Genomic DNA, 12,663 nt, shown 5'->3' on the forward strand with positions numbered 1-12,663 from the left:
ATTTGCCAGGAGGCGCATGAGAAACTCGAACTTAAATTTCACCTGTTGTGCGAAAATCCTCTGTTTTACTCTACCACGAAGTGACGATGGTGCAAGAGAAAAACTTACACTATGCAGTTTCTCCAGTCACAGACCTATAACTCCTGCAGCATAATCACAAGTATGTTTGTGGCTTCCCTCACTCATCTCCTTGTTGCACAAATTCAACTCAACTGTGGTGGTGCATGTGTTAAATTAGTGTTGATATGTGGAAAATGTTTAAATCACGTTCTACTCTGTTAGAACAAGTATGGTGCCCGTGTTGCCAAGCTCAGTCACAAGGCTGTGACCTTGATGTCTTAGTGCATTTATTTGGACCTCTATATTCTACAAGTTTCATCTTCTAATCCATCCTCTAGACCTCGGCCTCCCTCCAACCAATCAGAACTGGCCTGAGGCTTTTGGCTTCCGCCTTGGTGGCACTGGCCCCAGTTACATCCTCTCTGTGGTGGAGGGCAGTAGTGCCTACCTGGCAGGTTTGCAGCCTGGTGACCAGGTGGTGGACATCGAAGGTCAGGACGTGACTAACCTCAGCACACCGGCGCTTATCGCTCTGGCACAGACTCTGAAAACTGTTCCGCCCAGCATTGGAGTGGTGTCACGGATTGAACAGGTCAGCTGACACATGAACTGCTGGTTTATAGACTGTGGAGGAAACACGTCACATGTCATTTAATCCTATAGTGGTGGAACACCACGCAGGTACAAGAAACTTTTACTTTGGGGTTTTATTTTGAAAACATCAGTAGGAATAGTTTGCCAAGATGCTCCACAGGAGAAAACTCTTACTGCGACACAATAAAACTTCTATAAGCTTGTCTACAAAAGAGTGAAGTGACATTTTGCGTGTTTGTCAGATGGTTATAACTCAAAATGGAAGCACAGGTTCAGTGTTTTCAAGTTTTACTGATGTAAACAAACTTCAGAATAGCAATAAAGTGAAAGGCGGAGTCAACCAATTAAAATGTGGATGACATAATGGTTCATGAACTCACTATGTCCACTGTAGCTGGATGACAAGGGAGTGGTCATTGATTACAGACCACGTTTAAACAATCAAAGGTGGTTGTTTTTAAAAATGTAACTGTATTTAAAGCTGTTGTCTGTTTGGAATTTTAAAAACCATACAAATCATAAAAAGGATTTTGTTGAACACCACTATAGTTTTATTCCTTCGTATTCAAATATACAACCCTAATTCCAATGAAGTTGGGACATTGTGTAAAATGTAAATAAAAACAGAATCCAATGATTTACAAATCCTCTTCAACCTATATTCAATTGAACCACAAAGACAAGATATTTAATGTTCAAACTGATAAACTTTATTGTTTTTGTGCAAATATTTGCTCATTTTGAAATGGATGCCTGCAAGACTTTTCAAAAAAGCTGGGACAGTGGTATGTTTACTACTGTGTTACATCACCTTTCCTTCTAACAACACTCAATAAGTGTTTGGGAACTGAGGACACTAATTGTTGAAGCTTTGAAGGTGGAATTCTTTCCCGTTCTTGCTTGATGTACGACTTCAGTTGTTCAACAGTCCGGGGTCTCCGTTGTTGTATTTTGTGCTTCATAATGCACCACACATTTTCAATGGGTGACAGGTCTGGACTGCAGGCAGGCCAGTCTAGTACCCGCAGTCTTTTACTACAAAGCCACACTGTTGTAACACGTGCAAAATGTGTCTTGGCATTGTCTTGCTGAAATAAGCAGGGACGTCCCTGAAAAAGGCGTTGCTTAGATGGCAGCATGTGTTGCTCCAAAACCTGGATGTACCTTTCAGCATTGATGGTGCCATCACAGATGTGTAAGTTGCCCATGTCATAGGCACGAACACACCTCCATACCATTACAGATGCTGGCTTTTGAACTTAGCGCTGGTAACAATCTGGATGGTCTTTTTCCTTTTTTGTCCAGAGGACACGGCGTCCATGATTTCCAAAAACAATTTGAAATGTGGACTCATCAGACCACAGCACACTTTTCCACTTTGCATCTGTCCATTTCAAATGAGCTCGGCCCAGAGAAGGCAGCCGCATTTCTGGATGTTGTGGATGTATGGCTTTCGTTTTGCATGGTAGAGTTTTAACTTGCACTTGTAGATGTAGCGATGAACTGTGTTAAATGACAATTGTTTTCTGAAGAGTTCCTGAGCCCACGCAGTAAGATCCTTTACACAATGATGTTGGTTTTTAATGCAGTGCCGCCTGAAGGATAGAAGGTCACGGGCATTCAGTGTTGGTTTTTGGCCTTGCTGCTTATGTGCAGAAAGTTCTCCAGATTCTCTGAATCTTCTGATTATATTATGGACTGTAGATGATGGAATCCCTAAATTCCTTGCAATTGAACGTTGAGAAACATTGTTCTTAAACTGTTGGGCTATTTTTTTTCATGGAGCTGTTCACAAAGTGGTGATCCTCGCCCCATCTTTGCTTGTGAACAGCTGAGCCTTTTGGGGATGCTCCTTTCATACCCAATCATGACACTCATAATTAGTGTCCTCAGTTCTCAAACGCTTATTGAGTGTTGTTTGAAGGAAAGGTGATGTAACCACATACCACTGTCCCAGCTTTTTTGAAACGTGTTGCAGGCATCCATTTCAAAATGAGCAAATATTTGCACAAAAACAATAAAGTTTATCAGTTTGAACATTAAATATCTTGTCTTTGTGGTGTATTCAATTGAATATAGGTTGAAGAGGATTTGCAAATCATTGTATTCTGTTTTTATTTACATTTTCATAACGTCCCAACTTCATTGGAATTGGAGTTGTAGGCTTCACAGTTTTACATAGCCAGTATGAGCAAAATTTTGCTTGTCTGGAAACGTTTAGAATTTTGACCCACATGGGTTAAAATACAGCAACACTACGCCAAGACACACCTTCTGTTGTGATGTCATAGGTGGTGGGAGTCTGAGCTGCACATGGAGCCAAAGAAACGTGTCTACCTTTAAGTGAAACTGAACATGGACCCCCCCCCCCCCCCAAAAAAAGAACTAAAATTGAAGCGGAAAGACGGTGATAAACACAGCTAGTGAGCATAGGGGGTCAGAGAATCCCGATGGGAAGAAATGTGGACATATTTCATGCAAGTTTTGCTGGAAGCGTGCTGGGCACTCAATTCAACACTCAATTCTTTACCATATCAAATAAGTCTTAGTTACATTTACATTTTACTTGTTTTGTAAGAATGAGTCATTGAGATGACTAATGGTTAATAATTGGTTTTTAGATGTATTTTTCCAGGTTAGAAATTGCACATTTCAAGTTCTCAGTTTCTATCAAATGCAGAATTAACTTCTAATCTTGCACATTCGCATCCACCTTCTTCTTATCTATAAAGTCTCACAGAGCAAACTCAATGTATTTTACGACAGCGTTTTAGGGCCACATTGAGGTTTTTTTTTTTAGACTTTGAGAATAAAGTCATGTTACCAGAATAAAGTCATAATATTACGAGAATGTGTGTGTTGTCATTTCGACTGCTCCCGTTTTTGGGTCGGGGTCGACACAGCGGACCGCCAGATCCGCATTGGTATTTGGCACAAGTTTTACACCGGATGCCCTTCCTGATGCAACTACAGTTTTACCTGGAGAAAAAAAATATGAGGAACAGCCGCTGCATAATATTACAAGAATAAAGCCATTTTATGAGAAAAAATGTGTAATATTATGAGAATAAAGTCATAAGATTATCAGAATAAAGTTGTAATTTTATGAGAAAAACTCATAATATTATGAGAATAAAGTCATAATATTATGAGAATAAAGATGTAATTTTGTAAGAGAAAAACTGCATCTCAAAATGTGTTTTGTGAAGTTGTACTTCAGTTTTACAAATAAGGAAATGCCTCATCATTTGGCCCATCTGCACCACATTATCATTAGTATCAGAACTTTGAAAAGAATATGTATTTCAACATGAATTTAATTTTGTCAATTTTGTGTAAAATTGAAAAGGACTACACTTTTAAGGTGGTTGGCATCAACAAGCATTTTTCAGTAAATAGTTTAATATGTTTATATAAATGTAAATAGGGATCTGAGAAAGTGAAAATAGGATTCGCACCTTTGTTGATGCACTTATAGCTTGAAAGGCACTCATTAATTAAGTTGATTGATTAAAGTGCACAGTTGTCCCAAGGTTTTAAATGCCCTGCTTTACAATGTAAAGTAAATAAACAAATAAATGCATTTCCTGGTTCCACCCCTCTTTGCAGATCCAGCCCTAAATATATATAACGACCCAATGTTTTCACCATATTTAATGAAAATTACACACCTCATTTAGTAAAAGTAAATGAATTTCATTTGAATTGGGGTCACTGCAGCGGACTCAATATGGATTAATTCTGTGTCATTGCTGATTCAACTCCACATGTACATGGAGAATCGGCACGGGCTGTCTTGAGGTGGGAACCTACTACTTTGGAAGCAAGCACAATAACTGCTTGTACAACTGTGCTGCCTCACACCTCATTTAGCAATTTAGAAATAAGTAAATTACATTGGCTCCACCCCTTTGGTCACCACGTTTACCAAAGAATTTGATTGGTACCTATTCTGGTCGAAAGGGATATGCCCAACTGTTGACAACAGTCATGGCTGATTGTGAGCATTTTAGAGTCCTCTGGACCTCCTCTAACTTGGTTTTTGGATTTTCTGAGAACTTTGGAGTCCTGTTGTCAGGACTGGCATGCCTTTTGTTTATAGGTGCCTCTCCTTATCTGCCATCCAGATTCAATCCTACTATCGTCATTTTCTCATCCTCAGATTGACATCACCCCTGGCCCTGATGGCCGTTTTGGCTTCACTATTATTGGCGACAGCCCAGTAATGGTGGAGGACTGTGTACCCGCTGGGCCGGCTGGTCGCAGTGGCCTGAAGGTTCAAGATTATATCATGGAGGTCAACAGCATCCCTGTAAAACGTCACGAAGCGGCAGCAGCCATGATCAAAGCAGCTCAGGGTCGACCTCTTCGTCTGGGCGTGCTCAGCATGGCGCGGCGGCCCAAGCGGCTGAGCAGCAGCATGAGGGTGCTGTCACAGACCGGAGACAGCGTCAGGGAGAGCCGCGCCCACAAGGCCATGGAGTTCAATAAGAAAGTGGGTGAAGTCATTTGTTCGCCATTGAATATTCCGTGTCCTTTATCTGTTACACACTGACATCTGGGTGTGTTTGTGTCAGGTGGAGGAAGTGCTCGGGGAAGAGCCAGATGTGAAGGAACAGCTGTTTGAGGTGCTGAAGCAGTTTGCCGCTGAGAGGGATGTGGAAAGTCTGGCTGAGGCCCTGCCCAACATCCTGATCACAGAGGAGCATCAGCAGCTCATCGACAACGTCAGGTATCTAACAATGTGATCGAACGCCAGACTGTTCTGTGTGCACGAGCATCTTCTGACAGGGAAATCAGTCATTTCTTTTCGTCTTCTTTCCTATGTTGCACTGGTGGACCAGTGCAACATACATGGTTTTGTCTTCTTCACAATGCATTTTTATGTGTAGCTCAGTGGATAAGGAGCTGGCCTGCCTATATGTAGACCTGTGTTCCTGTCCCAATCATGCTACCTTTCTGTGTACTTGGATAAGACACTAAATCTGCATTGTCTCAGTCCACCCAGCTGCAACAGTGGGTACATGTAGGTACCCATGCCTGGACTGAGTAATTAAATGTGACACATCACTTTGACCATCTGCTAGATAGAAAAGCACCATGTAAATGCAGTACTTCTTCTTTTCCCTTTTGACAGGTGTGACTTGTACTCCAAAAAAAAAAAGAAAAAAGATATGTTGTGAAAAGGTGTAAGTTTTTATCTGTCAGTGCCAATGATGCAAACATTTTGTGTTAAGCCAGTGCCATTATTTCCCAACCAAACTGTCGAGTGAGATTTCTGCCTGAATCCTGAGAATGTAAGTGTTCTGGATCTTACCCTGTTCATATCTGTACTTGGTGTTGAGTAGGGTCATGAAGTCTAGCAGTTCTCTGGGTCCACAACACTTAAGATTGAGAGGCACCTGGGAATTGTTTGGGTCACTGGAGAGAGGTGTTTGGTGAAGCCAGTACCTTTGCAAGTGGGCAAAGATCAAAATCTTTAGGGTGCTGGTGCTTCCTGTGTAACTGTATGATAAGAGACTCTGACACTAATCAGTGACCTAAGATTGGATGTCTTTGGTTCTAGGTTTCTAGATGATCCTTGAGTACTACTGGATTGACTGTATCAAAAACACGGTTACTTAGAGAGACTGAGATGAAGAGTATCACTTGGATTGTGAGGAGCCGTCAGTTTTGACATTTTGACCATGTGGCAGATTTCTCTGGACATGTTCGAACACAGAGGCACCTCATTGTTGAGACCTCCAGTGACTGGAGAAGGCCAAGGATATGCAGATGGACCCAATTGTCTACCCGAGTGGTTGTCATCCAGGTAGCCATGTAGCCATTTCTCTGCGTGCAATCCAATACGTAGTTACCCCAGTGCTAAGGTTTGATTTTTTGCACAATTCTGTATACAAGAGAATTTTTTATTTTGTTTTATTTTTTGAGTGAAGACTTTAAAAGTCATCTTGGTGATTATAAGTCCTCCAGCAACAGAGGTTTCCTATTCCTTGGGTAAAGGTCCAGAGGACTAATGTTATCAAGATTTGTGCATGGTGTACTGTCCAATGATTTTTTGAAAGCCACCTCAAAAGGGCAAAAAATTAAATTTTTCACACTTTTTGATTCAATTGCAGAAAAACTGTTTAATGACCTTTTTTTCTAATTTTACATCAAAATTCTTTGGGAGGCTGCCTACAGGCAAGAAAAATCTCATTGACCTTGAATCATTCTGAGGGCTCCCCCAGGACCCCCAAAAGGTGGTGGTGGTAGTGGTGGTGGCGAAGGTGGTGGGTTGCTGATTTCTCAATTTATTGCAAAAAAAAAAAAAAAAACAGCTTAGTAACTTTTTCCGTAGATCTGCATATAGGTTCCTTGAATCAGTGTGTCCTTACACAAAGATTTTCATTGACTTTGAATCTTTCTAAAGTCCTCACCCACCAAAAGGGTTAAAATTGTGATATGCTGAATTTCCAAAAACGTTTTACATGAATTTTTCCCAGATTTGGTACAGACATTCCTTGGATCACTATCTGATCATGGTAAGTTGACTTACAAGGGGCGATTGAGAAGTTCTGAGCCCGACCCAGAAAAGTTCTCCATCTTTTGCATTCTGAGAAACCAACATTTTTTGAGAATGTGCGAAGTTTCGACTCACTGGGTTTTGGTTTCCCAGAATGCAAAAGATGGGGAACCACACCCTACTTTTTCTGGGACAGGCTCACAACTTCTGAGTCCCTGCTTGTACTAATTGAAACCCTGGGCCTCCCCAAGGACCCACAGATGTAATTTTCACACTTTTCAATTTATTGCAGTAAAGCTGTTCAGTAACATCTTCTCTAATTTTGCATACAGTAAAAATTCTACAGCTCCCACCGCCAAAAAAATATCCATCCATTTTCTATACCTGCATACTCCAATTAAGGGTCACGGGGGGTTGTAGCCTATCCCAGCAGTCATAGGTCGTGAGGTGGGGTTCACCCTGGACAAGACACCAGTCTGTCACAGGGCCACATATAGACAAACACATTCACACACACTTCACATTCACACACACTTTAAAGTTCCTAACCTGCATGTCTTTGGATGTAGGAGGAAGCCGGAGCACCCAGAGAGAACCCACACAGGCATGGGGAGAACATGCAAAATCCACACAGAAAGAATAGGAACCGATCCCACAACCTTCTTGCTGTGAGGCATCAGTACTAACCACTAAGCCACAGTGCCACCCAATAAATAAATAAATCTCATTATCCTTGAATCCTTCTAAGGGCTCAGTTTATTTCTGAAAAACTGCTTCGTGACTAATTTGCATGTAGATTCTTTCAATCAACCTACACAAAGATGTCACTGACCTTGAATTAATGCCACTTTTCTCATATTTACTCAAAATTTCTCTTTCTTTGTCCAAAGGACTTCAGGTTCTCTTGACCTTATTTTTTTATTTATGGTACTTTTATTATTTTCTCCTGATTCCAGTTTTTGCAAATGCTTTCAGACAAAAACAGCTGGGAGTTGGAGTCCATTGTGTTTCACCGAGAGATCAGCTGGATAATTTACTGTGCGACAGAAACGTGCACACAGTGGGATCATAGTGTGGGAACAAGATGAAATCAGTTCTTTTGGAAAAACTCTCCTTTTGGCGTTTTGCTGTGAAATGTGGACGGGCTGTAAGCGAAGCACAGACGAGTTTCTTTAATTCGCTGCCTTTGGTCCTTAAAATGTCAGTGAATATTGCATCTCTTCCTCCTCAGCATTATTTGGAAACTACAAACCAAAAAGATCATTTGTCTTCACGCTCTGGCTTCCTCCCACATCCAAAGACATGCAAGTTAGGTGGATTGAAAACTCTTCTTATCTGTTCCTCCCGCCTCCTCTGACTTTTCTCCGTGGCTGTCTGTCCCACTTCTCTCCATCAGCTGTGATACATGCTTTGATACCTTTTTTTTTTCTCCTATTTCCTCTTTACTGACTCCTCTTCATACAGTTTGTAGCTGCTGCTGCTGCTGCTGGCTTCTCACTCCTGCTGCACAGATGCCCGAACACTCTTACATGCAGTGTATGCACATTTCCCTCACAGGCATGCACACAATTATTACACGCACACAAATATTAGCCTACGCGGACGCATCTCACTTTGAAATTTGTTGCATGAAGATGAAATTATGAACTGCTGCCTGAGGTAAGTAAGAAACCTGATAACTTAAAGCACGTTTGGTGTCTGTTTGTTTAATTTAAGTTCTGTTACTCTGCAGCAGCATTGACCTTTTTTTGGGTGAATAATCAGTTTTTTGCATCTGGTGAAATTTAAAGCTGTTTTCTGTCTCTGTTTCCTCTGACACAGCTGTTGTGGTCTGTGAAAATGCACCGTAATGCTTGTTTTGCACAGCAGTTCTATTAATTATGCATCTTCTGTATCTGCAGTGGGCTGAGATGTTTTAGTTGTTTTTACCTTGAGGCAACAAGAAATGACAGCAGCCCTGCTCATAAACATCTGAAGGAAAAAAAAAAAATAATCAAACTTTAGACAGCCACTGTTACCCATAATGCTTTTCTGGTGGGTAGAGTTCAGTTTCATGGTGACCTTTCAGGCTTTAATGTGCAAAATGTTTGTTCTCTGAGTGTCGCTGCCTTTCTGTGTCACTCCAGTAGTTTCAGGCCAATGTGGGGGGAAAACAATGACTAATTTAGGCGTTAGAATTGAAACATTTTTGAAAATTGCTGCTCTTGCATTGTTGTTGTATGAGAATGACAAAAGAAAAAGTGGAAGTCAAAGCACAAAAAGCTTCAAAATCTGAAAAGTTCATTCAGGTGATGCAGCAGAAAATGATTTTTTTTTCCCCCTTCTGTTTTATGGTGACTGGTGAAAGTAGAATTCTGTTCAAAAATTGTGACTTTCATAAATTTATTTTTTAAAGCCACAATATGTAGGGCAGAGGTCTCAAACTGATTCCACAAAGGGCCAAGAGGGTGCAGGTTTTCTTTGCAACCACTGACTCCACCAGGTGATTTCACTGATTACCGTAACTGAGTCCATCTGCTCAAAGTAATGTTAATCAGTGAAATCAGTTGCTGGATTGGGTGGTTGCAAAGAAAACCTGCACCCTCTTGGCCCTTTCTGGAATTGGTTTGAGACCTTTGATGTAGGGTTTAATATGTTTATTAGCAGAAATGTAATATTGCATTCATAACCATCTGTTCATTAGTGTATCATTACCTCCAATAATAAATTGATGTGACCTTCACAAGAGTATGGTTTCTCTTTTGCAGTGTCACCTCATGCATCAGTTTGAGAAGCCATATATGCATATTTACCCAAGGCCATCAAATATGGCAATTGGGTATTGCGAAGGCTTTTCGTCCAGTCCTATTACTGCCAGACTCTTGAAATTCACAGGGACACAGACCTTGGACAAGTTCAAAGATGGCTAACCTTGACGTATTTTAAGAGGATTAAAAGTCACATTCTGTTTCAGTCTGATCCGTTTTATTTTTGAGTGACGCAGGTGACAGCCAATCAGAGTAGAGCTGCACCATGATGTCAGTCTCTGGTCTCTTCAAAACTGCTTTGTTTTGTGTGTTTATATACATGTTCCTCATATATCAAGTAAAAGCTAGCGATAAACACTTCCCAATTTTCTTGTTTACCATATAATAACCCATCCTGACCAGGTCCACATAATCACGGGTACACCTCATCAAAAGTCTATAATTGTATATAGTCCGTTCCGCGTCTGTCACGACCTGCAGTTTGTTTGTGAGCTTGTCTGTGAACATCCAGTAGATGTTGGTATTATCAGATCGTCATCTGTTCCCGTCCGTTGGTCAAGTCACGACACATTCATTGTCTGTTTCATCGGTTACATATCCCATACTTATCAATCCATCAGAACCCCAAATCCACTAGAGACTGACGGATGAAGCGATTTTTGCCCCCCCCCCCCCCCCCTCGACAAATTATTTCAATTCAATACTAATCCATTCACTCAGTCTCTTATAGTGTGACAACACCTTTACAAAGAATAATCTAATCATCAAATGCATGATGGAAATTAGGAGCAGGTGTGGTTGAACTTCTGTGTAGCTTAAAATGAGCTTGTTTATCAGTTTCTTTTCAGCGTCTATAAGGAGTACTATTTGCATTGTGAGTTAGTGTCAGCTTTGACACTTTGGCTATGTGGCATGTTTCTCTGTGTACCCCAGAAACTGGAGAAGACCAAGGAGATGCCCACATTTCACTTGGCTGCAACAAATGGATGGTTATTTTAGAGATGTGGGGATGGACCTGTTGTCTGCCTGGTTGCCATACAGGATCCAGGGTGGTTTCGGGGATGTTGTGGATGTGGCGAGGTGGGGGACCAGTGCATGCACGCTGACTGGAATTGACTCTGCGTTTGCCTTTTTGCTGCTTGTGTACACATGTAAATCCAGCCGTTACAAAAAATTTAATTATAGTGTTTAGAAGCTGCTGCTGTCAGTGATTTGTTTGTGATTCTGGAGGGAAATAGTCGTGTGTGAAGGCTTCCATTGTCGTGGGCTCGTGTGGTTTCTGATGTGGAGAATCAAAGCATCGTTGCTTCTTCTTCCACTGTCTCCTGTCTCTGTCTGAATCTATCAGTCACTCACGTCCAGTGACACACACACACACACACACACACACACACACACACACACACACACACACACACACACACACACACACACACACACACACACACACACACACACACACACACACACACACACACACACACACACACACACTCTTCAGCGCATCTACCTGATGGCTAGCGGTCACATGACTCTGAGGCGTGTTCAGCAGAGTATAAGTATTTCTTTTTTTCCTTTTTCATGAGAAGCTTGGTCACACTCTGCTCGGTGTGCTTCTGTCCCCTCTTCTATGTGCTGTGCCCTCCCACTGGATCCAATCTATTTTTAACCAGCCTACTTCTTTTAATAAATTCCCTCTCAGGGTTCTGACGCACTCGTCTGTGTCGAATTTTAAACAACTATGAAAGTGGTTGGTTAGATCACATTTTAAAGTTATGCTAAAGTTTTTTTTTTTTTCTTGTTAAAGTCAGTCCTGAAGCACTTACTGTCTCCTTTAGTCCTGTGAGTAATTGAAAGTAACTGTGCAGGCCATCAAATATGGCCATCGGGTATTGCAAAGACTTTGTATCCGTCTGTCCGTCCGTCCGTCCGTCCGTCCGTCTGTCTGTGCTCAGCATAAGTCCAGTGCTATTACTGCCAGAGTCTTCAAATTATTTAAAAAGGTATTTAAAGAGGTTAAAAAGTCTCATTCTGTTCTGTTCTGTTTTTTTTTTGTTTTTTTTTTGAGGGGCGAGGGTGACAGCCAATCACAGTAGGACAGCACTGTGACGTCAGTGGCTGGTCTAACTAGCTGCAATCTCTATTTTGTTTGTGTGTAACTATAACCTCTTTGTCATATATTATGTAAAAGCTAGTGAGAAAAACTTTTTCTAAAACTGAAAAAAACAGTTTTGGTAACCTGATAACATATCTGGAGTGATTTACAAGACATTTCGTGGACGTCAGCATGCACGCTATCTTCCGTTAAGCTAACTTCTGCGCTTGTCAAAAGTTCATGTGCACACGCACGTCCTCCTGCAGATGCTGTTAAAATGTAAATAAAATATTGTTTATTATTGATTGATTGATAGAGGGACTTTATTGAACAAGTACAAACTGTGTGTAAGACAACAGCATCTTAATAACTAATGTAAATAACAAATGTATAATATATATATATATATATTTACACACACTTTGCACTGGGATATGAATTAAACAACTGAAAATTATAAAGAAGACAATGCTCATAAGGCTGGCTCATATAGTATTTTAGCATTGCGTATATTTTATTATTTTCACTGATTGTGCAGTGGAACTGTGACTCTGCATTCTTCAGAAATGACAGAGGAGAACATTTCTTGTTTTCTTTGCACTTTTCTTTATATCTTAATTAAGTTATTCCCTTCTTGTGTTCTGTTACTTTACAATGTGTTA

The 12,663-nt window shown here is 40.9% G+C and overlaps 1 protein-coding gene across 3 annotated transcripts in view; it reads left to right on the top strand.

Moving 5' to 3' along the window:
• Positions 1–12,663, top strand: part of grid2ipa (glutamate receptor, ionotropic, delta 2 (Grid2) interacting protein, a) — a 91,194-nt gene that overhangs the window by 2,611 nt on the left and 75,920 nt on the right. For all 3 annotated transcript variants that reach the window (XM_034190491.1, XM_034190493.1, XM_034190492.1), the window contains exons 2-4: positions 399–652; positions 4,817–5,149; positions 5,232–5,386. In XM_034190491.1, coding sequence (XP_034046382.1) covers positions 399–652; positions 4,817–5,149; positions 5,232–5,386 — 742 coding nt within the window. The remainder of the gene's footprint in view (positions 1–398; positions 653–4,816; positions 5,150–5,231; positions 5,387–12,663) is intronic.

Source organism: Thalassophryne amazonica, chromosome 16, assembly GCF_902500255.1.
Source record: "Thalassophryne amazonica chromosome 16, fThaAma1.1, whole genome shotgun sequence".
Lineage (NCBI taxonomy): Eukaryota > Metazoa > Chordata > Actinopteri > Batrachoidiformes > Batrachoididae > Thalassophryne > Thalassophryne amazonica.